At 47.3% G+C, this 22,624-nt stretch overlaps 2 protein-coding genes across 2 annotated transcripts; both read left to right on the top strand.

Annotated features, from left to right (window-relative positions):
- The first annotated feature begins 7,582 nt into the window (after positions 1–7,582).
- CDKN2AIP (CDKN2A interacting protein) lies at positions 7,583–11,582 on the top strand. Its single transcript, XM_084285672.1, has 3 exons — positions 7,583–7,834; positions 7,944–8,074; positions 8,891–11,582. The coding sequence occupies exons 1-3, from the start codon at positions 7,611–7,613 to the stop codon at positions 10,381–10,383; spliced, it is 1,848 nt and encodes a 615-aa protein (XP_084141798.1). The 5' UTR covers positions 7,583–7,610; the 3' UTR covers positions 10,384–11,582.
- Positions 11,583–17,033: 5,451 nt separating this feature from the next.
- On the top strand, positions 17,034–20,491 carry ING2 (inhibitor of growth family member 2; the record flags this gene model as incomplete). Its single annotated transcript, XM_084286050.1, has 2 exons — positions 17,034–17,304; positions 19,821–20,491. 2 exons carry the CDS (start codon positions 17,034–17,036, stop codon positions 20,489–20,491), a joined length of 942 nt encoding a protein of 313 aa, XP_084142176.1.
- Positions 20,492–22,624: the final 2,133 nt, after the last annotated feature.

Raw genomic sequence — 22,624 nt, 5'->3', positions numbered from 1 at the left:
GCCTGAAATACACGCTTAAGAGGGCATCTTCTATTTTTACCAAGAGGGAGGTAAATGCTGGCACAAAGCCACATCTGACACCTGTACATGAAAAATGCATCTGCTACTGCAGCTAAACCCGACAGGGGTAATGAATAAAAGGCCATGGGCCAACGATTTCTCTCGCTGGACGTGCACATATGGCTTGATGCAGCACTATGTGCGGAATCCTCCAGCCAGGTCTGAGCCAGAAAGTCACAGGTGTATTTGCATGACCACCATGTTGTGTCCAACCTAATTAGCACCGTGTCCAGCCTAATTAGCACCACCCACCAACAGGGTTAAGTGCTTTGGGTGCAGCAACACTTGTATGCAAGTCTACCGACACTGCTTCCTGTGCTCTGTTGCACCGTTTAGAGGCGCTCTGACAAGTATTTTTATAATAACAAATTCAAGTCATTTTATTTTATTGTTTCCAAGGCAATGTGGAACTTCACTCGTTATTTTTTCCATACCTTTTCTATTTAAATGAATAGGAAAAAAAAATGCTTACCGTGCCAAAATACTAGAATAAAATATGTTTAGGGTATGCTTATACAGGTGTCTAAAAGGAACCCAAACACTAAGAACAGCTAGGTGAAAAGAAATCCCCAGGTCTCTATGCTCAGCTGCTCATTTAAGCGCTGACTCCCTGCTATCTTGTCTCTGGGGCAGCAATTTACAATTCTGTTAGATGTTACTGTAAACTGCTTAGTAGCAATGCTGTGTCCATTTGCACAAGCATGAATGATGATCCAAGGTGCGAAGCAACAGCAAATCAGTCTCTGCTATTTATATGTGACCTTAGGGAAGTACATCTGCTTCAGGGCATAGCTTTGAGAGTATTTTGGGGGGAGGTTGTGTGCTGGTTTTTGTTTGTTTGTTTGTTTGGTTGGTTTTGTTTTAATAATAATAAAAACATTCTGTAGCAGTTTAAACCCTTTTAGTTTCTCAGATAAACTGGCAGAGCATACCTATTTCAAGCCAATACACAGACACATTAAGTGCAGTAATGAAATCCGTAATTCCTACAAGCAACTAAACTGGGCAATATCAGCTAGCAGTTTACTGTGGCATCTTCAAATCCTGAGAGATTTGAAGGATGCAGTGATTGCCTCAGGGAGGATATTCCATATGTTGAGGGTGACCAAAAGGACATCATTAACACAATTACAAGAAAAGCAGATGGACTAGATAAGGAGACTGTGAGAGAAGAGGACAGCAGATGACAGGAAAAGACAAAGTTTGTGAAGTGTTTTTGTGCAACTGAGAATGCAGCTGAGCTGACAGAGCACCCAGCTGCTGCTGAGAGGGCAGGCTCCACGGGCATGCAGCACAACAGCCTTACAAGAAGTGGCGAATACTTCTACGATCGGCTGGCTCCCACATCTGGCTCGCTGGGGAGCTAGATAAGCAGCGGTGTTGGCACAGGGAAAGTCCCAGGAATCCAGGAGGGGAGAAGAAGGAGGCACAGCACTGCTCCTTCGGAAGCAGCTAGCTATTAGCTGGCTTACCTCTATCATCGAAATCAGGTCACGGCTCAACAGCTAGCAACAGTACCACCTAAACCAGCACAAACCATTGCAGCCTGCATGCAACTGCTCATCTCTCACCACTTCTACCTGCCCCTGACCTAACCCCTCCATGGCACCAGCCAAAATGCTGTGTGATAGACCACACCACAGAAACAGGCAGCTGGAAAAGGTGCCTCTCCTCCCTCCCCCCTGTTGCTTTTCAGCCAAATCAGGTTCCTAATCTGGATTACCACGCAGCCAAGCAAAACAACTGTGCCAGCAGACTAGCAGGGATATCAAAGGGACAGGAGTGAGCAGAGACTGTCTTAGGCCAGCACTGCTGGCAAAAAAAATTGGCTCTCAGAGGGCCAGAGGGCTTGCAGACACAGGGAAATCTATGGAGATATGCTAAAGAGCACAAAAAGGAGCTACAGAAAGAGCCCAGGGAGATAAGTGTAACAATAGTGTTTCAAGGAACCTCTCTGACAGGTCAGATGAAGCATAGGAAAAAAAAAATGTCATAAGCAGGATGTGAGATAATAAAAACCTAAAAAAAGGCCCATCTGTGATGTGGACAGAGATAACAAGACTTTGGAGAAGGAAACAAAATTCATATACATCACAATAAACAGGTTTAAAAAACAGACTGGAGTCAAAGAGGACTCCCAGGTTATAGGTCTGATTGACAGTGAGTAGTTGTGTGCCTTTCAGGCAGGATCAAAGTCCCTGCCCAGCAAAAAAACAGGGGTCCTTGTGTAGGGACTGCAGATGAAGTTTCAAGTTGGGAGGATTTCTGAAACACTATACAACAGTTCCTCAGCAGGTGGAAGCTCTTAATTCTGAATGAATTCCTATGCTTTTTTTTTTTTTTTTTAAATGAGCTTAAAAACTAACATACTGAAAAGTGTACCTGTTCGTGATATTAGAAATGGCCGATATGGACAGCACTGCCATGCAGGACAGAGACCAAAAATTGTTGGGATATTTTGCAAATCTTCACATGAGAATCCAGAAAGAGCCAAAGCTGCATCTTTTACTTTTCACCTTTTTGACAGGAAAAGTATTTAGATTCAGAAACCTAGACTTTGCCTCCACTGTAATTTTGCGACTGTCAAAAACTAGAAGTACAGCTGAGAGTGTTTAAGAGCTGGTTTTGATGACAAAGTATTACATCGGCAAGGAAAATGAGTCCACATTTGTCTATTTCAGTAATGGAATGAAAAAGTAAGCCATTCGCACTTTTTGAGGTTACACCGAACTTCTAGAGAGATTTCCATGCGATCTTGTCTCCTTCAGTGCCATCCAGTGGCGTTAACGTGAAATATCCGAGGGGATATACAAAAACCCCAGAGCACACAAAACAGCTCTGTATTTTCAGGAGGTGCTGTTCATACCAGGTAAATTGCAGGTTGTCAGGGATATTGGTATAACAATAATGAAAAACAGAGCCATGATTTTCAATAGCAATAATTCAAATTAGATTTGACATTGTTGCCTGGAGTCTCAGGAAAGCTCCTTATATCATTTCTAAAATAGTTATTTGTGTCTGCAAAATATGTAGCACATACAAAATTCATATGGGTACAGCACGATATAAAGATTTAATAGCATCCATTTGCGTAATGCAGCTATCCGCAACCCAAGCCAATAAAATATTAGTTGTAATTTTTCTCTTTCTCCAAGGCATGAATAGTTTGACTGAAGGAGCTCGGGTATCTAGATTTACAGGCTCTTACACTCTCAATAATGCAAGTATATTTAAAACATACTCACATACATATGGTACTAGATACGTGTGTGTGGACATGCATATACATGTACACACAAAAGTTCAGTGTGTTACAGCCTCATTAGAGATTCTTTTTTTTAGGTAAGGTCTTCTTGCCCTTTTAGTGCTTTCCTGAATCCTCTTGAATTACAATGAACTCAAGCCAATATTTGCATTAAGATTCTTAATGCTGTTTCCTTGCTTTCTCCAACTCTAGGCTAGAGATGTCTGCCAAAGGCCTGAAGCTTCCTACCTAAAAACTCTTTAAAGGTGGCTCTGCAAGATGGATTTCTGCAAACAAATGGATTTCTATCTCTTTTGTTCCTTCCTGTCACACAAAAAAGACAAGAAGATGTCTTATACAAAATTAGAAGGGCAGAATATTTTCTTGGTGTTACTTACCCTAGCAGATGCTTACTGCAAAGGAAAAATCTATTGAAATGCTAATGTCTCTGTGCTCACAGAGATTTCACTTTCCCTTCTCTAAGTCTCTGTTCAAATCCCAGTGGTTCTTCTGTCAATGCTCCCCCTTCCATCACTGCTTGTCCCTTGGCTCAGGGCTGAGACTTGATTCTGTGCAACTTTTTCTGCTCTACCAATACAAACAGCCTTCCGGATCTATCCTCTCATTCCTCTTAGTCCTAGGCTCCCGGCATACAGTCCCCCTCATCTGTATGTACTCATCCTTTTGCCTTAAACTCTACCTCATTTGTTTCTCCCCAAGAATTCAATTTCCTCCCTCACCTAATTCCAGTATCCTATCCCAGGTTAACTTTTTTTCCCCTCAGTAGTTTCAGTCTCACCATGTCCCCTGCCTCAATTCTTGCTGCTTCCCTCCCCTCAGTCAGGTACACGTCCCGTTACTATTCCTATCAGACATACTCAAGCACCAGTGAAAAACAGGAATCAGCAGCTTTTGGGGAGCACAGGGAGTGGTCTGCGTAGCCTCACTTCCACTCCCCAGTTCCATCCTAGTCCAGTGTGGCAAACAGAGCTGCAGCTCATAAGCAGAGTAGGCTCAACTGCAGCAGCAGTGGAGGCTGGGGGCGAGGACCGAGGACACATGCTAAGTCAGGAGTGTGGAAAGTTAATTTCTTCAAATGCTTATAAATTTGGCCAAGTGTAGTCAGAAGATCAAAAAACACCTGCCCCAAATTCAGGTTTTCATGACAAATTCCAAATCTGCTCTAGGGCATAAAGGCACTTCAAAGATAAGATCTCCACAATACTTCACCCTAGACAAAGTGCTTTTTTCCCCTGCTTTTGTTCTTAGATCATGGTTGGTAGCAGGAAGATCATCCTAAACTCCCACCTGTAGCATGGAAAATTTCATGCTGGACAACGGATGTTGTATGCTTTAGTTTAGCTAACTCATATGAAAGGAAATAACTGACAACCCTATTGTAGGCATTGTTTCAAGTATAACGTAGTCATAAATGCAAAACCGTACTTTAGTAGTAAGAGCACAGGTGTAAATGAAAATGATTATCAACTCAGCTCTTCATTTTTACCTTTAGTTTTGTCCACTGCAACTACACAGTACGTTTTCCCCAGTTGAGAAGTCTCAGGAGAGTGGGTGACTTCATAATCCAGCGCTGCTTACAGCAGCATAACAGTAGCATACCTGTGGTGGAATAAAAACAGATTTACTTTAACCTTCCTTCCACTGGCAGGCTTACGTAGTCATTAACGCTCTTTCAGCAAGTATTTTCTGTCATTCTAAGGATGACTTGAAATGATGGCATCTAATACACTTCCACGCCCTCAGGTAATGAGGTCAGAAGGCAAACGCACATTTCCTCATCTGGCTACTGAACAGCAGTGACCGGCTACCTTGGCCCACGCAGACACGTCCCCCTGAAGTGCTGTCTCTTGCCTGTCTAGGAGACCTTCATTCATGGCTCTGCTCCAGCAGAACCAGAACATTACCTTGAGAAACAGCAAAAGGTCTCTTTCCCTTCCAGTGAAACGCTGCATTCCCAGAGAACACAACCCAGGGCTTGCGAGTGCTTGCTTATTACTTCTTGTAGGCACCAACCTACAGAAGGTGCTTGGAGGATTTATTGTGCCAGACCAGTCAGATCCCACTGCTATTACCCTTCTGCGACAAGAACTCCAAGCTTTATCTTTTGCATGGCTGTGATGTTAAGGGCACACTTCTCATATTAAGCTGAATAAAGAGTGTCACTATATATTAACCTTAACTGCACAGAACATAATTGAACTCAATGGGGCTGCTGCCCTCTATGTTTCAGCAGGACTCAAGTCTGAAGAAATAATAATTCACTAGTTTACAAAGGCAGAAATAAACTTTCTTTATTATACAGCGAGTGCAGGTGCAATACTGTGATTATAGACAGTGGTATGATTCACCTTGAGATTTTAGTTGTATCTTGCCAAAAGAAGCTATTATCAAGCCCCAAATGACTCTAACAACACTACTATCAATGTGGTATTTAGAAGTCCCTTCCCTAGTGGGAACAAAAACATCTCTTTTCTTCCAATCTTGAAAATTAAATGCACAGTATTAGCACCATCAATGAGGTGTTTAACTTCAAAATTGCCTCTCCTGGTGAGAATGAAAACACTACTTGTTTCCTTTTTTAAAATTAACAGCAGTGTTTTTCTCTCTTTTCTGCTAAGCGCACTTTTTTAATCAACCTGAGACACAGTATGTCCCAAGTGCTCGGCGAGCACGGCGGGCGTACATCTACGTGTGTCTGCGAGCCCGTGCGTGACATCACATGCTCTGGGGCTGGCGTCGAGCCTTTTTCCAGTGTGGTGCAAGCACACAGTCACCTTTGTCCCAACAAAAAGGCTATGTTGACTCAAAAGAAGCACTAAATAACCCCAAGCTAACAGCACAACGTGCCAGAAAGGTGCCAGATCACAGAAGTTGCTCACTGCAGCCAAAAACTGTTGTGTGGCATGCCAGGAGCGCGATGACTCTGACCTTTCTCCAGCTGTCACATATGTTTGCACACACCCATATGGTCAGTGGGCAAAGAGGTGAAACAACTCCCATTTGTCCTATAAAACTGGGCAAGGAAAAGGTGCAATCAGCTCTTGAGCCACTCTAGGACCAGAACACGCATTAGGCCTTGTAGCTGTGATCCCTCTGAGCATACAGCATTGCCACTCTCCCTCCCTCAAGTTCAACCCTGCCTAGCTCCTACTCTGGTAAATTACCAATTCAAGCACGGGCTGGTCCTCAGCACTTTCACTTGGCAGCTCAGCTGGTTGCAGAGGAAGACAGGGTGTTCAAGGCTGTGCTGTGCGCTCTGCTACCTCCACAAGGTTACTGGCAGTTCAGCCAGTTATCCAGGCCTGCCTGAATTTCTGCTGGCCCTTAGGGGCAGGTCCCAAGTCTGGGCCCAGCCTCATCTGTCTTCGGTAGAAAGGGAACTGGTTGATCTGGGACTGTGAAGAGGCTGGCAGCATGTAGGACCTCATCTCCAGTGCAAACTCAGACCTGTTTGCCAGGGATTCCATTCACCATTACCTTTTAGTGTCTGTATCAACCCTGTAGTCCAGAATCCTGCTATCACGGAGTCAGAGGTTTGGGAGACAGGCCCGCCCTGTCTCTACCTGGAAAACCTCGTGTGACAGATCACATCTCTCCAATATTTCAGGCTGTGTTACCAGATAACCACACGCAGCACTAGCAACCATCTGGGTAGAGACGGGTGACACCACACTGGTGATGACCACAGTGCTGCCTCTGAACACTCTGACACTTCTGGACAAAGCCATTGCTCCCAGGCACCCACACCAGGCAGCACACAGACCTTCTCCTGTTTCCTTGCAAACACAAACCAGCGAGTTTGCCAGGTCTGCTCCCTCATTCCCCGGTTATCCTTACTGATGCAAGAGAGCACACTGGGTGGGTTAACTAAAGAGGTAAAGGAAAAACCCTCCCGCTCTAGCAACGGACACTGAGGAAAAGAGCGTCTTTTTTCCTAGCGTTAATTGTACAGGCAGCACCTCAGCGGGCTGAGGACACCTTCCCTTCCCTTCCCTTCCCTTCCCTTCCCTTCCCTTCCCTTCCCTTCCCTCCCCTCCCCTCAGGGACCCGCGGCCGTTGGCGACCGTTGGCGGCCGTTGGCGGCGCGAGCGCCCCCTGGCGCCTGCCGCGCGCTGTCGCCGCAAGGCATGCTGGGGCGGGCGGCGGCGGCTGTGAGGTCATCGCCGGCAGCCGGAAGGAGCAGCGCGGAGCGGGGCCGGGCGGGGCGGGGAGGGGAGGGGAGCGGCGCGGCGGGGCCGTTGGGGCCGTTAGGGCCGTTGGTCGGGGCCGTTGCGGGGTTAGGGCCATGGCGGGCAAGGCGGCGCGCGGCGAGCCGCTGGGGCGCACGGCGGAGGAGGTGGCGTGGGCGGAGGCGCTGCGCGGGGCCTGCGAGCCCGAGCAGCACTGGCGGCACCGGCGGGAGTTCCTCCTGCGCAACGTCGGGCGGCCGCCGGCGGCCGGCAGCGCCGAGCTGCAGCGCCTCGTGTCCCTCTCCATGGTCTGGGCCAACCACGTCTTCCTGGGCTGCCGGTGAGTGCGGGGCGGGGCGGGCACCGAGCTGGGTGCGGGGGGGCGCCTGACGGCCTTCCTCCTCCTCCTCCTCCTCCTCCTGTTCCTCCGCCCCCTGTCGCCCCTGCAGGTACCCGCCGCAGGTCATGGAGAAGGCGCTGGAAATGGCCGAAGGCATCCAAGTGAGCGACGCGCCCGTCCGCACCACGAGAGACGAACTGGTTGCCAAGGTGAAGAAAAGAGGCATATCAAGTAGCAATGGTTAGCAGATCATAGCTGTGACAATACATAGGAGATAGACAATGCTTGCCTGCGAGTGTTCGGGCTTTACCTCGGGTTTACAGTAATCCAATTAATTTGCTCTCCACGATCCCTAACCGTCTCCCCTCTTTATGCTGTTTTCTCCCTCGTTAACGCTTTTAAAGTAGACGCTGCTGGTAATTTAGAGCTCTTGTTTTGAAGACAATGGTGTTTGTAAATCTACAGCCCGTGCACGCCTTAAGCCAACTTTTTAATACCATGTAGATGGTTGTTCTCCAGCTTAACTGGATTCTTGTTGCTTTGCTTTCTGCTTTTTATTCAAATGCTGCTGCTTTGTAAGAAACTTAGAATTCTGTTTTGTAAAGAAATTACTAAATTGGTATTTTAAATGCTTTTTATGATATTAGACAAAACACGCTTTTTCTTTTTTTTTAGGTCAGACAATCTATTTAATGTGCTTTGGTCACTTTTGTTCTGGCCTGCAAGAATACAAGTACATACTTGCCTTCAGATCCCAAACCAAAACCTGAAGTCTAGCATATGGGCACTCTTAGATTTTTTTTATTTTCTTTCTGTCAAACAAATACTAAAATGTTCTGAAATGGTAGGTTGCACTTTTTTTTTTTTTGTCAAAAATTACTAAAATATTCTGAAGTAATAACTTAATTCTTAAAACTATGGTTCAAGGTGTAATCCTAATATACACCATTTAACTTCAGAGGGATATCTGTGAGAAGTTTTTAGATAAATTGCTTCTAGATGGATATTTCACAGTGCAGAAACTGAAGAGGGTAACGCACTTACTTTGTTTTGCAGAAGGGGTAGAGGAGCCTTCCAAGAAACGAGCTGTTGAGAAAAGCAAAGACACTGAGGATACTGAGAAGGATGTGAAAACAACCGAGGCAGAATCTCCTAAGGAAACAGAGAGCACATTGCCAAAAAAGCAGGAAAAAGAGGGTAGCAAAGATTCAGAAAGCTCCCAGTCAACTTGCAGTTCAAATCAAGCAGCAGTTGCAGCACTGAGCACAGAAGCAGAAGAAAAACCTGTTAATGCTGAAAATACTACTGAGCAAAGTCCAACCCCGTCTTCATCCGAAAAAGAGTCGGGAGAGAATCCACCTAAGGAAGGCAAGTGTGAAAATGAGCCGTCACCTGAAAAAACTACATTAAGTTCGGGTCCACCGGCTGCTGCCAAGAGCGCCCCACAGGCAGGAGCAGTGCCACCGGCTGCTGCCAAGAGCGCTCCACAGGCGGCAGCAGTGCCACCTGCCGCTGCCAAGAGCGCCCCGCAGGCAGGAGCGGTGCCACCGGCTGCCAAGAGCGCCCCGCAGGCAGCAGCGGTGCCAGCGACTACTGCCAAGAGCGCCACGCAAACGAGCGCTTCCCTGCTGTCTTCCAAAAACCAAGCGAGTGCCACGCCATCAGTATCCAAGAGCGTCACCCAGGCAGGTGCCTCGCTGCTGCTGGCACCCAAGAGCAGCGCTCAGCCGGGCACCTCGCTGCTGCTGGCGCCCAAGAGCAGCGCCCAGGCCGGCACCTCGCTGCTGCTGGCCTCCAAGGGCGGCGCCAAGGCGGGCTCCTCGCTCCTGGCCTCCAAGAGCAGCGCGGAGGTGGCTGCCTCGCTGCTGGCTGCTCGGAGCGGCACTCAGCAGGGTGCCTCGCTGCTCACCTCCAAGAGCAGTGCTCAGGTAGCTGCTTCGCTGCTGGCCGCTCGGAGCGGCTCTCAGCAAGGCCCCTCGCGGGCTGGGGCACCCTCCAAGGGTGGCACGCAGGCTGGTTCGCAGCAGCTCGCCTCCAAGAGCGGCTCACAGGCAGGTGAAAGTCCCGCTAAGGCTTTGTGCAAACCATTAACCAGTGAAGATGCAAAGGAAAGACAGCCTTTTTTCAACAGACTCTACAAAGCTGTAGCCTGGAAACTGGTTGCTGTGGGAGGCTTCAGCCCTAGTGTAAATCATGCCGAACTTCTGAACTCGTCTATTCAGTCTGTAAAAGCTACCTTAGATGTTGCTTTCGTTCCCCTGAAGGAGCTTGCAGACTTACCTCAAAACAAGAGCTCTCTAGAAAATATCGTTTGTGAACTGAGGTGCAAGTCTGTCTATTTGGGTACTGGCTGTGGTAAAAGTATGGAAAATGCCAAAGCAGTTGCTTCAAGAGAAGCCCTGAAATTATTCCTCAAGAAGAAAGTTATTGTGAAGATATGTAAAAGGAAGTACAAAGGTAGGGAAATCGAAGATTTGGTACTTCTGGATGAAGAATCAAAACCCTCAAATTTACCTCCAGCTTTAAGAAATCCTCGGGAGATCATGTAGGCAAGAGTCGCTGTTTGTACCAGGAATAGTATTTCAATACAAGGACTGAAGGTTGATTTTGTACTTTAAAAATGTAGGCTTCCAGGTATTTTGTATTTCTTTCTCAGTTTTGCAAGACGATTCTCTTCCTTTCACTTGGTAGCAATTGTATAAAACTTGTTAGAGATGACAAGTGTGCATTTAAAGGTATGCCTTAATACATGGCACACTAGTGTGCTGTTTTATTTGCAAAATAGTCTACCTAATTCTTCTATTTTTAATTAAACAATTAAGGTACAATTTGCTGTTTAAAACCTGACAATTTTGTAATTCTTACGATTTGATGGCGGTGTGCTCAATTGTCTACCATGTCGTTTTTCTAGCCACGTAGACGTATGTATATAGGGACCATAATACTTGAATGATTGGAAGTTGTTTAAGAACTTCGATCAAAAAGTTAAATCATCCGTTTCAGACGTGTTGCTCATAATGTTCACTGTTCCTCTTATTAGGAGAGAAAATAGTTGGTTGACTGTTTCTACGAGACCTTGTAATACTTGCAATATAAATGACATCGTGATCCCATTGAATGTTAGACTAGCGGTTAGATCCCATTTAACATTATACTAGCGAATTGCCATTTAGCAGTCAAGTCACAGCTACTTCAGCCACCGAAGCTCCGTAAGCAGATCTAATTTATATTGTGAAAAATCCTTTACAGTTTTTTCAAATAAACGTGGGTTTCTATACGAAGCATATTTTGACTGCTACTAGAACAATAAAACCTCTGGGATGTGTGTTTATAGTACTGTGTTTTTAGCCATGAGCTATTCCAACCATTTCAATGACTTTGCAACACTGTAAGGAAAGCTTTACTCTGAGTGGTTTCAAGATGTAATCCCACTAGGCTGAGTTGTTTTCTTGGGATGCCTAGTTGCAATACTGTAATACTGAGTGGACCTGTAAAATATTTCTGCTTTTCTAACACTTACTGAGAGGTAGATGAGCGAAATCAAGCTGTTGCTGTCTCCTAGGGACAGCAGGCGTATTGTGAAGCGTTCACACGAGTTGAGCCCTTTGTTACTTTTTTACATGATGTTCACAGTGGTTTGGAGCGAAGGAAGCGGGAGATGACCTTGTTTTCGATGTTCTGGAAATACCTGCACAAATTGCATGTTCTGTTATATTGGATAATGACATGTAATTGTAAAAACATGATGTCTTCAGCATTGTTTGGAATTAATCTTGTCTAATTACAGTAGTTAGTATCATTTAATGGAGGCCTGGCACTTGATTGACAGATCCATTGATGGAGTACTGGGGGAATGAGTAGGCATCCCTGGGATCTCACTAGCATATTCACCCACTTAAAAACTTTGAGTTCTTCTGTGATTTCTGGGACTAAACCACAGCGGCGTTGGTACGCTGTGCCTGGTGTGATTTTGAACAGCAGGGGCTGGCTGGGTGGGAGTTGCTCATGCTTCGGGACGGCTGGGTGAGAACCTCCACCTCACCCTTGTCCTCCTGGGTCACCCTTAACTCTGGTCCTTTCTCAGGAGCCCCCAGGTGTTGCTTGAGTGTGACCCAAGATTTGAATCACAACGAGTAAAATCGCTTCGTACAGTGTAAGAATTGGTGCGTGCCTCTAGCGCTGAGAACTTCGTGCTCTTGTTTTGTACCGGGGAGGCGTAGCTGTGCCGGGAACCGTGAGGTGTCCTCCACCCCCAGTTCGGGTGGAGGTGCAGGGGCAGCAGCTTTGGGGGGCCGTGACCTTGCTGTCCCAGGTGCAGCTTTTCTGTTAGTTCCTTGGGGTGCCTCCTGCCCTCTGGTCGGGATCTGCAGCAGGTGCTGCGCTCCCCGGAGCAGTTTGCTGCCTGTAAAAGGGAGCCGGCAGCCGAAGCGTGTTTTTTTTTTTTTTTTTCCGGTGGGCGGGGACTCTGCTTCATTTGCATAATGTATGCACAGGGGCGGGGCCGCGCCGCATCCCTCCGGTGGTGCCGCTGCGGGGGCCACCCGCGGGGAGCCGCCGCCCGGGTCAGCGCGGTGCGGCCGTGCCGCCTGTGTGCAGCCTCCCGGGGCCATTCGGGGGGCGAGCGAGCTGCGAGCAGCACTCGCCCTAACCGAGAGGCAGCCGGCGCGGCGGCGCCATATAAGGGCTCGGGGGAGAAATACGCACAGGACGCCCTGAAGACCTGCTCTCTAGGCCACTCACGGAGGACGCCGTTCCTCAGGGGCCGCGGGCCCGCCTAGGGGAAAGTCCCCGGACGCGGGGCAGAGAGTGCCGCGCGCCGCCGGCGCCAGCCCCCGCCCCGCCGCCCGCAGCAGCGCCGCCGAGACGCCCCCGGGCAGAGCGGGAGGGCGCGGGGCGGGCCCTCGTCACGGCCACAGGCACGCAGGTAGTGCGCAGCACGCAGCGGGCGCACCAACAGCACGGGGCTCACTCTCAGGGCGTCCCCGCCTTTTGCTGCCCTCGCTCCCAGCCCTGAACTCCCACACAGGTGGTTGCCTGCAGAGCAGGGAGCGCCCGCATCTGAGCGGCGCGGGGAGCCCGTTACCTGGTGCCGGAGGGCTCTGATACAGCCGAGAATGAGGCTAGCTGGGAAACAAACCACATGCTAGTATTTGTAAGAAATGTGCCGGTTTAATCGATCGCCTTATCAAAATAATCTCGTGTTTAGTCGATAGCTAATTTTTCGGTGTCTCACACGCATAAATGAAAGAGAAAAGTAGTAGTGGCTGCTTCAGTGTGAGCTGCTATCCGCCAGACAAACCAAGCCTAATTTGTTAAGGAAAATCAGAAGGGACAAATCTGCCATTACGGGGAAGTACCTTTTTTTGGATGACCTGACGTTAGGGAAGTTGTTCGAGAATAACCTACCTGAACAAACACACTACCTCTGTGGCCCTGGAAAAGCCATCCTCTTCCACGAATACCAGTTACATGGAGGCCACCTACAGCCTACCGCTCCCTGCAGCTGACTTTTAAAAAAGTCCGTCTGGCTTGTGCTCATTCGTTCTTTTATTTGCGTTTCTTTTCTCCGTACACTGCAGAATTCTTCTTCTTCTTCATCCCATGGAGACCAAATAAGCATACCTGCCAACACAGACACGTAGTCAAAAATCAATTCTGTTATCCATGCTGCTCCATTTGCCTAAAAGAAGCACCCTGCTATCACCCTTCGAGCATTTCTCCTAAATGCGAGGTAGCTCTTTCACAATGACTGCCCCTTTTTAGACCTCTTCTCCTCAATAATGCTGCTTTTCGTTATTTTTTTCCACAGGCTGAAATTCTTCCTAGGCTATCAATGGAAAACTGAAAAGATGTAAATAGTTTGTGCAGTATTAGGTGAAACGGGACAGGAAGCAGCTATGATTCATGGATGTCAAATCAGGATTACAAAAGATGGAAGACAGGCAAAACTGTGATTGGGGGAAATCAAATTTAGATTAAATACCTGGAAATATTTTATCATAGTAAAATCTATAATGTGATGAAATAAACTTTCACAGGAAGAGGAATACTCTGGTTGGGACTCTTAAAAATACACTAGGACATGACAAAGGAACAACAATGTTGTTTTCTCCATGGAAAGTGGGGTAGTTTATAGACATATGAATGCACTGCAGATTTACTACTTTGTAATAATGTATCTCTGATACCACCGAATATCAAGCTCGCGCTGACAATTCTCCACTCAGTGGAGAGGGTTAGAGTGAAATTTATGGTCTTTCTGCCTGTCCATCTCTACCATCTCTACAGAGGGCGAGGTTTTGCTCTGCCATGCCTCCTCTTACCTCCAGATTATTCTCACAGTCATCAAAAGTACAGACATAGCTGGGTCAGGAAGCTACTGAGCTGCAAATAGTCCAATGCATTGAAATTCTCCAGTGCTTGCTCCCAGGCACTCCGGGGCATTACCAAGCCGGAGAATTCAGCCTGCTGTTCTGGATTTCCCTTCCCCCAGGGCTTTGAGCATGTGGCAAGCTCAGGCTTCATTTTCCTAGGGAAATCTGGTCTAACAATAACGATGCATTCCTAGACTGCTCAAAATTTAAATCTTTCCTTCAGTGTTCAAAAGCAGCAGACAACATTGAAATTCAGGGAATGTTAGCTGGTCTCTGCTCTACTACCTCAGATACTGCCTCCCACATAGTGACAAACAGCAAGTTTTTAGCACAGAAACCACCTGTAGCCTGCCTCATGAATTACGCTACAATGACTTTCTCAATTCTTTTTTTCGTCTTACTGATGCCGCACATACAATTTGTCAGAAAAAGCGATGTCAAAAGTGAAGTCAAAATGTTATTTGTCATTAACATTTAATTGCAATTAACATTTAATCTTAAACAATGTATTAATTTTTAATTAACATTTTTGCTTTATTTGTCTGCTGGATAGTGGAAATCTCTATTTCTCAGTGTTATTTCTTCACAAGGTAGCAGAATGATGCAGCTATTCAAACTTACTACAAGCAGAAACAGAAGCCCTCAAAACAGACAACATCTTTCTAAAGAATTTTGTATCATTGGTGTTGATTGTGTTCCTTTTGCACTGGTGTGTAAGTTGGGCTTTCTGCCTGCACAGTAAGTGTTATTTGTTAATATTATATGGAGGAATTCAATTGCTTGGATTTCAGTTACTCAGAATTGACAGCAACACGCACCACACAATAACGTTTCAGCACTGTACTTCTCACTGGAAGTAGCTAGGTTATTTTTCATTTTCTAAATCTATTTGTGCAAAAATGAGATAGAGGGCATAAAACGATACGAGATTTTGCTTCGCTAATCCAAGCTGTCACAACACACAAAGGAGCTGGTTTTACTGGTGAACAGATTTTAACGTTGCAACGTCCTCTGAGGAACTCGCTGACTTGCAGACTTCCTGCTTTTATGGCCAGAGTGACATCAGCGTAACGCACAATGTTTTGAAAGTACTGCCTACAACTTTGTTTTCATTCATTTTATGAACTTGCCAGCACACTGATGACTCGGGCAAAGACATCTCTCTACAGCTATTGCTCAACACCTTAGCTGTAGATTCAGAAAAACACTGTCACAGGATACCAGTTTAGCAGCTGCATGAGCTGAAAGTTTAGAATGTGTTTGAAGCCTTCCTGAACTGGGTGTTGAGGAAACGATACTTGGAGACCGCCATCATGTAAGATGCCGATCTCCCTGCTGGTTAGATGAACCGGTGAGGTTCAACACGCTGCTTTTGCCATGGGGACAGCCGTGGGGCCATCTCCCACCGTCAACACACTCACAGAACTGCACGAAAAAAAGCAGGCCAGAAGGGATCCTCTGGAGGCCATCTAGTTCAGCCCCCTGCTCAGAGCAGAGTCAGCTTCACAGCCACATCAGGTTGTGCCAGGCCTCATCCAGCCAGGCTCCAAAAATATCCAAGGATGGAGACTACGCAACCCCTCTGCACAAGCCATGCTGCTGCATATCCACCGCTCTAGATCATTCCATCCAAAAATGACGTTATCTATAGGATTAGTATGGCCAATCTTCTAGTGCTGGCCACTTACCTCCTGGTAGGAATACGTAATATAATAAATAACATATATATTTCACTCTTGAATGCAGTCATCTCTGATGCTTTTTTTTTCCCTCCCCCAAGTTTACAAGATCTCATATTTTTTCCCACTTTTTTTTTTTTTTTTTTCAGGTGCCTGAAATATAAATGCAACATACTGCAAGATTTACAGGTTTCCTGGTGATATTCCAAGGCTCCACAAGTTGTGTGTTGTTTTTTAACACTTATGATTTTTTTTTTCCGTGTAGTGAAGGCCACAGGAAAACTTCTGAAAGAGAAGCAATTCTTGGTATTATTATTTTTTTAATAATTCTAAGTGCTTGGTACCGCTCTCCCAATAGTGCAATATGTGAGAAGTACATGGATTTCTACTTTTGTTGCCTACTACAGGTGTTGTGGCCAGCATTTGATACAAATCCCACAGCAGCCTTGGGGCAGACAGGATACCCTGTGAAAATCGGGAGATTGTTGGCAGGCGAGTGGGTTTTAAGAGGCTAAACGTCTCTGCCAGCCTATTTAGAATCCTCTGAAAAGATCAAAATGGGGATAAAACGTCGCTGCGCTTCCCTAAGTCCCGGTTTGCTGTGAATCGTTTGGCGCCCCTTTAGAGCTAAGCAGGGCGGCTGTGGCCGTGCTGTCGGTACCAGCCTCACCTCACGGCGAGCAGCTCCTCAGGGGGACATCGCGAGCCGCCTGCAGACGGACAGTGCGATATGAAGGCGATATCGTACAGCACGCGCGGTATCGCGATACAACCGCCCCGCCCCCCCGCTCGGGGTACCGGCACGCCTCGAGGGCGCTGCGGAGGGCGACAGGGAGCGGGGTTCGACACTAAACCCCCAATCCCGGCGGGTTTCGACCCAAAATTCCCTCACGGACCCGGAGGGGCTGTGCCGGGGGCGGCCGTTGGGGCGGCCGTTGGGGTATCCCCGCCCCGCCCCTCCCCTCAGCCCGCCCCGCTCGGCGCGTCAGGGCGAGCCTGCGGCCCTTTAAGCCAAGCCCCGCCCCGTCCCTCCCCCCGCCCCCCTCCGCCCTCCGCGCCAATGGCAGCTCGCGGCGGGGGAAGGCGGGAGAATGCGAACCCCTGGCGGCGCCGCCGGCCGCGCCTTATAAGGGCAGGGCGCCGCGCATGCGCGCTGCCCGGCGGCGAGGGGCGGGGGCTGCGAGCGGCTCTGGCTGCGGCTCCGGCTCCTGTGGCGGCGGCGGGCAGCGGGCGGGCGGCCGCGGGGGGATGATGCTGGCGGGGCCGCAGCTGGTGGCGGGGCCGGCGGCGGGCGGCGGCGAGCGGTCGCGGCTGCTGTCGCTGTACGTGCAGGAGTACCTGGAGTGCGTGGAGTCGCTGCCGCTCGACATCCAGCGCAACGTGTCGCTGCTGCGCGAGGTGGACACCCGCTGCCAAGGTGGGTGCCGGCAGCCGTTGGGGTGGGGGGCTGAGGGGGGGGGGGCGGCCGTTGGGGCGGTTTAACCGCCCGGCAGCGCCGCACATGCGCCCGGCGGGGCGGAGGGAAGGGAGGGGAGGGGAGGGGAGGGGGAGGCCGGGCCGGGGCTTCCTGAGGGGACCCCGAGGGCCGTGGGGGCTGCGCGGGGCGCTGGGGGCTGTGGCAGCGCCCTGGGGCGGGCGGCGCTGCCCCTAACGCGGCGCGGGGTGGGTCCGCCCTGGAGCCCTGCAGCCGCCCGTGCGCCGCCACGCTGCTCGGCCGCTTCAAAAAAGGCAGGAAAACAGGCTGGAAACTCGATAAAAAACAATAATATATATAGATATATCCATATAGCCTAGGCCCGGGCCTGCGGATCAGCTGGAAGTGCTGCTCGTACGGTTCTGGCTGGGGGGAGGCGGTGATAGCTCGTGGGGGAGGAGCGACGCCGCTCCTGGGCTTGGCAAACTGAAACCCGTCAGCTTCTCGTAGCTCCGCCGGGCTGAAGCGCGGGATCTGCCGGCAGCGCTCGGTCGTGCCTCGGCCCCTTCAAAACCAGAGGTGTCGGAGCCGTGTGGCAGGGTGTGCGGGTACCCCCGGTCCTGGGGGTGAATACGGAGGCGGTTTGGTGAACTCACCCCTCCGCCGTTCCCGAAGTCCTGCCTTCTGCTTGGGAGAAACCCGGCACCCCTTTGGAGAGCAGGTCCCGTGGTGGTCCGGACAGGCTGCTCCAGGGGACGATCAGCTTAAAAAGGAGGTGTCTGCAATGCAGAGCGTTTTTTTTCCTCAGTCACTATGGAAAAACAAACAGTTACTGCTCGTGCATTCTTCCAGGCAGGGCATTCCCAATCTAGGAAATCCAGAACTACACCTATGCCACATTTTTGCCTCACAAGAGAAGGTGAGGTGGGAGATAGTGTGGGGGGAGTACCTGGCTCTGCACTCTTCAGGAACAGAGTAGAATTTTTTTCCCTGCCAAGGCAGCAGATGTGGCTGCGCTTGTAGGCAAACAGAGCCTGTGCTTTTAACGCTAGCCGGAATACTAGCACTGAGGAAAAATAGGCTGCGTGACTTATTAGACAGGCAGAGCACTGATTTTTATCTTCCCCTCGTGAAGGTCTCGAGTTAGAACAAAGTGCTGTTGGCTTCTCCTGTCACACAGGTTGCAGAATTTATAGTAAAAAGGGGCTGTTTGCACTTAAGCTGCCATTTCAAGATGTCAGCAGGGAAAAAAATCACGGTGAACAAAGTTGTGATAATATCTGTGGCTTCCACTCAGTGGGAGCTTGAATTATTTCAGAGCCGTACAAAGCAGGCAATATTCTTTAAAAATGAAAGCCAGTTTGTAAAACACGGGTCTGCAGAAAGAGGATTGTACTACACGCATTCTGGTCACAGAAGTACGCAGTTGAGTATCGTACATAAATTCCCTTGCCTGTTAAAATCTTCAAGCTGTTTCCAAAGGAACCAGTGCTGTATCTAACACTACATCAGATCTCGCTGTCAGTTCTACTGATCTAGTTCCTTCCACTGCAGCAGTTCCTCTGTCTTTTATGAATAGATCGAGTGTAACTTTTGGTCTAGAAAATACTATTTTAAAATCCAGCAACATAGAGAAGTAGAGAACAGACAAAGGCTGTCTGATGAGGCATTTGTTCATCTCCTTTTTGGGTTCACTAAACTTGTTTCTAAGAACTAAATGTCGTGAAAGATTCGCAGCAATCCCTGCAGGTATTTTGCATGACTTGTGAAAGAAAAAAGCTTAGCAGTGAAACCGAAACACTCGTTACTAGTAGCTTAAAAATATCCTGTGATGCACTAAACTGTAGGTCATCTGTTCTGAAAAGTTCAGCCTTTATTTAAAACGAAACTTGCTGTAGCTTCTTTGTAATGTGAACGCACCAGTTAGAGTGGTTTACATTGACTTAAATCCCAATTGTACGTTTGCTAATGTGTAACTTGAAGCGTCATACGTCTTTATAACCAAGTGTGGTTGAAAATGTAACACCAGACCTCCTAGGTGAATAAGAAGGGGAAGGAAGAGGACCTGAATATCTGGAGTGCTGTCTGTGACACATGATGGTTACACGAATGATGTGAGATTATAATGAATTCTCAGCTTCTTTGTATGACATAAGCTATCACTGGTTTGTAGGTGTAGGAACTACCGTAGAAAGGGACCTCAACAAAAATTCCTGCTTTGTCAGGTGCTGAGGCAGCATCTGGACTATCCACGCTTCAGCAGTGGTCGCCTTTCTTTTTGCAACGGCTTTAATAAGCTTGCTTTTCTGTAGAACATGAGAAACTTTTCTCGCAACAGATTGCAATCTTAAACACTGATTTGATGTTCACATGCAACTAGAATTAAATATCGGATCTAGCCCACTGGGGTATACTATAATTAACACTTGTACTATTTCTTTTCTGTTAGAAATACGCTTTTATATTTTCTTGAGTGTGTTCAATCTCGTGTAATTGTTTCTATTATCTTCATTCTGTAGAAGCGCTAAAAGAAATAGATGATGTCTATGAAAAATACAAGTCAGAAAATGATCCGGCTCAGAAGAAACGCCTGCAGCAGCATCTTCAGCGTGCGTTAATCAACAGCCAGGAACTTGGAGATGAAAAAATTCAAATAGTTACTCAGATGCTAGAACTGGTAGAGAATAGAGCCCGGCAAATGGAAACACACTCTCAGTGTTTTCAAGATCTGTCTGAGAATGAAAAGCCTCTGGAAAAGGCAAAGATGGAGTCCTGCCAACCGGAGAGGTCTTCACGGAGACCTCGTCGCCAGCGAACCAGCGAAAGCCGCGACCTGTGCCATATAGCAAACGGGATCGATGACTGCGATGACCAGCCACCTAAAGAGAAGAGATCTAAATCTTCGAAGAAGAAAAAACGCTCCAAAGCCAAACAAGAGAGAGAAGTCTCACCCGTAGAATTTGCAATTGACCCTAATGAACCAACTTACTGCTTATGCAACCAAGTGTCTTACGGCGAAATGATAGGGTGTGATAACGAACAGTGTCCTATCGAGTGGTTCCACTTCTCGTGTGTTGGACTCACCTATAAACCCAAGGGGAAATGGTACTGCCCCAAGTGCAGAGGAGATAATGAGAAAACTATGGACAAATGTACTGACAAATCAAAAAAGGATAGAAGATCGAGGTAGTGAACGCAATTTGTGTTTTAAAGAGTTGGTCCTTTTATATTAAAATGTTTAATTTCCAGAGAACGTTGTTTTAGGAAATGCATAAGACTATGCAATAATTTTTAATCTAATATTAATGGAGTATTAAAAGCTGTTATACCTTCTGTGAATCTTTAACTTTCTGCACTGAATAACCAAATAGTTGAAACAGGGTGGCATCAGACCTTCACAGAAGACATTACAAGCATATGGCGCTTGATTTCAATTTAACCCCATTAGTATTTAAAAACAAAAAAAGCAAAAACAAAAAAACCTTGTGAGTCTTGAAATAATGGTGGTAGGAAAGATACTGAAGAACTTTTCATGTTATGGGGAAGGCACTGAAACACCTCATCTAACTGCTAACCTTAACAACTGAATTTGTTCTTTATCCCAGGTCTTAAGTTTCCAATTTTTGTGTTAACATCACACATTTGGAAATAGGGTTTATGAATTCAGCTGTAACTGTTAAAGTCTTCCAGGTTAAAAGCAGACCTCTTCAGTGACTTTCATATGACCAGTATGTTATTTCAAGGAAGAAAATACCATTAACTTAAGCTTTTTTTTTTTTTTGTTGATATTAAACTCTTTGTGACTTGACACATGGGCGTCAATTTTTGGATTTGACAGACGTGGTGTGTAAGAAGTTTTGGATTTTCTTAGTGGGGTTCTGCTGGGATTCTGTTGAGCATCTTGATATGGTCTTTATTGTTTAAGATGGTCTCTCTAGTGATGAAACCAGTTCCTTGATCACTTGTATTTTGCCACTGCCTATGCAAGCCTTGAAGCTGTAGAAGGATCCCGTGAGAGGGGATATTGACATTTCTGGGAACAGAAACTGCAAGTGTGGTGAAATCTTCATCATAATCTCTAGAGATCTGGAATGTGATTGATATTCTTTGGGACATCAACTTTGCTTTCCTTCAGTAGTATTTTGATACATGTGTGGCCACACCTGGGTTTAAGTATAGCACAATAGCTCTAGGACTTGGGCAACTATCCAAAAAGCCTGAAAGCAAAAGCTTTCACTTAAGTATTGATGATGATAATATTTTATTTTATTTTTTTAAAAAGTGTGGCTGGCATACAGCCAATAGACAAATCCTAGCAGATTTCTGAAGGGCTTTAACATTAAACGTTATTTTTCTGAAGTATGCTGATAGTGTCTAAACTTAGCTGGTTGTTAAAAGTTTATTTTTTAACTTCCTCCACCCTCTAGAGGAGGTGGAAAAAGATGGAAACAGCTGCTTCTGCTCCTTTGCAATGGGAGATACTAACAGAGGAGAAATAAACGGTATACCAAAGCTTATACCTAGGGTTACGCTCAACAGTGTTCTTACTTGGAAGGCTGCCCGTGCCCTGGCAGTCTTGGCAGGGCAGGTAGAGCAGGCGCGCAGGTTATCTTTAGGTGGGCTGGAAGTGTTCTGAAGTCTGCGTAGATCTCTGTTCTTTGCTGCTACGGTCTTCCATGAGGGCACAGATGAAGAAGTGACACCATCTGTGGCCAAGCACGATCGAAAAGCACAGCTGAGTTGAGAACAGCCTGGAAGGCAAAGGAGCAAAAGCAAGCTGCTGTGGATGAATGCCATCCCAGCTCAATCCTGCATCTCCACTAGAGGGCTGTGCTGGCTGGGGCTGGAGGGCTAGGTGTGCTGCACGTAGCGTAACGAAAGCCTCATCGCTGCTGGGCCAGATGGTATGAATCAACGGGAAGGTCTCCAAATATTATTAGCTACATAAAACACTGCGCCTGCTTCCACAATTAGGATCTGATTCCTTAATGGGATTTTAGCATTTGCAAGTAATATTAGTTAACATATGGCAGGGGAGTGTGGAGCCAATATTCTGAGCTTTAAAACTTCAGTTTAAGTGGACCAGCTTCACTGGGGAGACCCATGCTGCAGTAAGGAAACTGCACTTGTGGGAAACTGCCCCAAGGGCTTTGACCATCAGTGGGATAGGAGGGAATGTAAACCTTACTCTAAGGACCTGACTTGCTTTCCAGGCTATCACGTGATAAGGTTGCAAAGAGGGGATCATTGTTAGTGACTTTGTCCAGAGAATGACGCAGATGAGTGTCTTAAGTTCTCCTTGGTGCATGTTACTCCTTCTTCT

Source organism: Netta rufina (genome assembly GCF_964035555.1).
Source record: "Netta rufina genome assembly, chromosome: 4".
NCBI lineage: Eukaryota > Metazoa > Chordata > Aves > Anseriformes > Anatidae > Netta > Netta rufina.
Note: the sequence above shows the minus strand (reverse complement) of the source record. Positions and strands in the feature narration are given on the sequence as shown.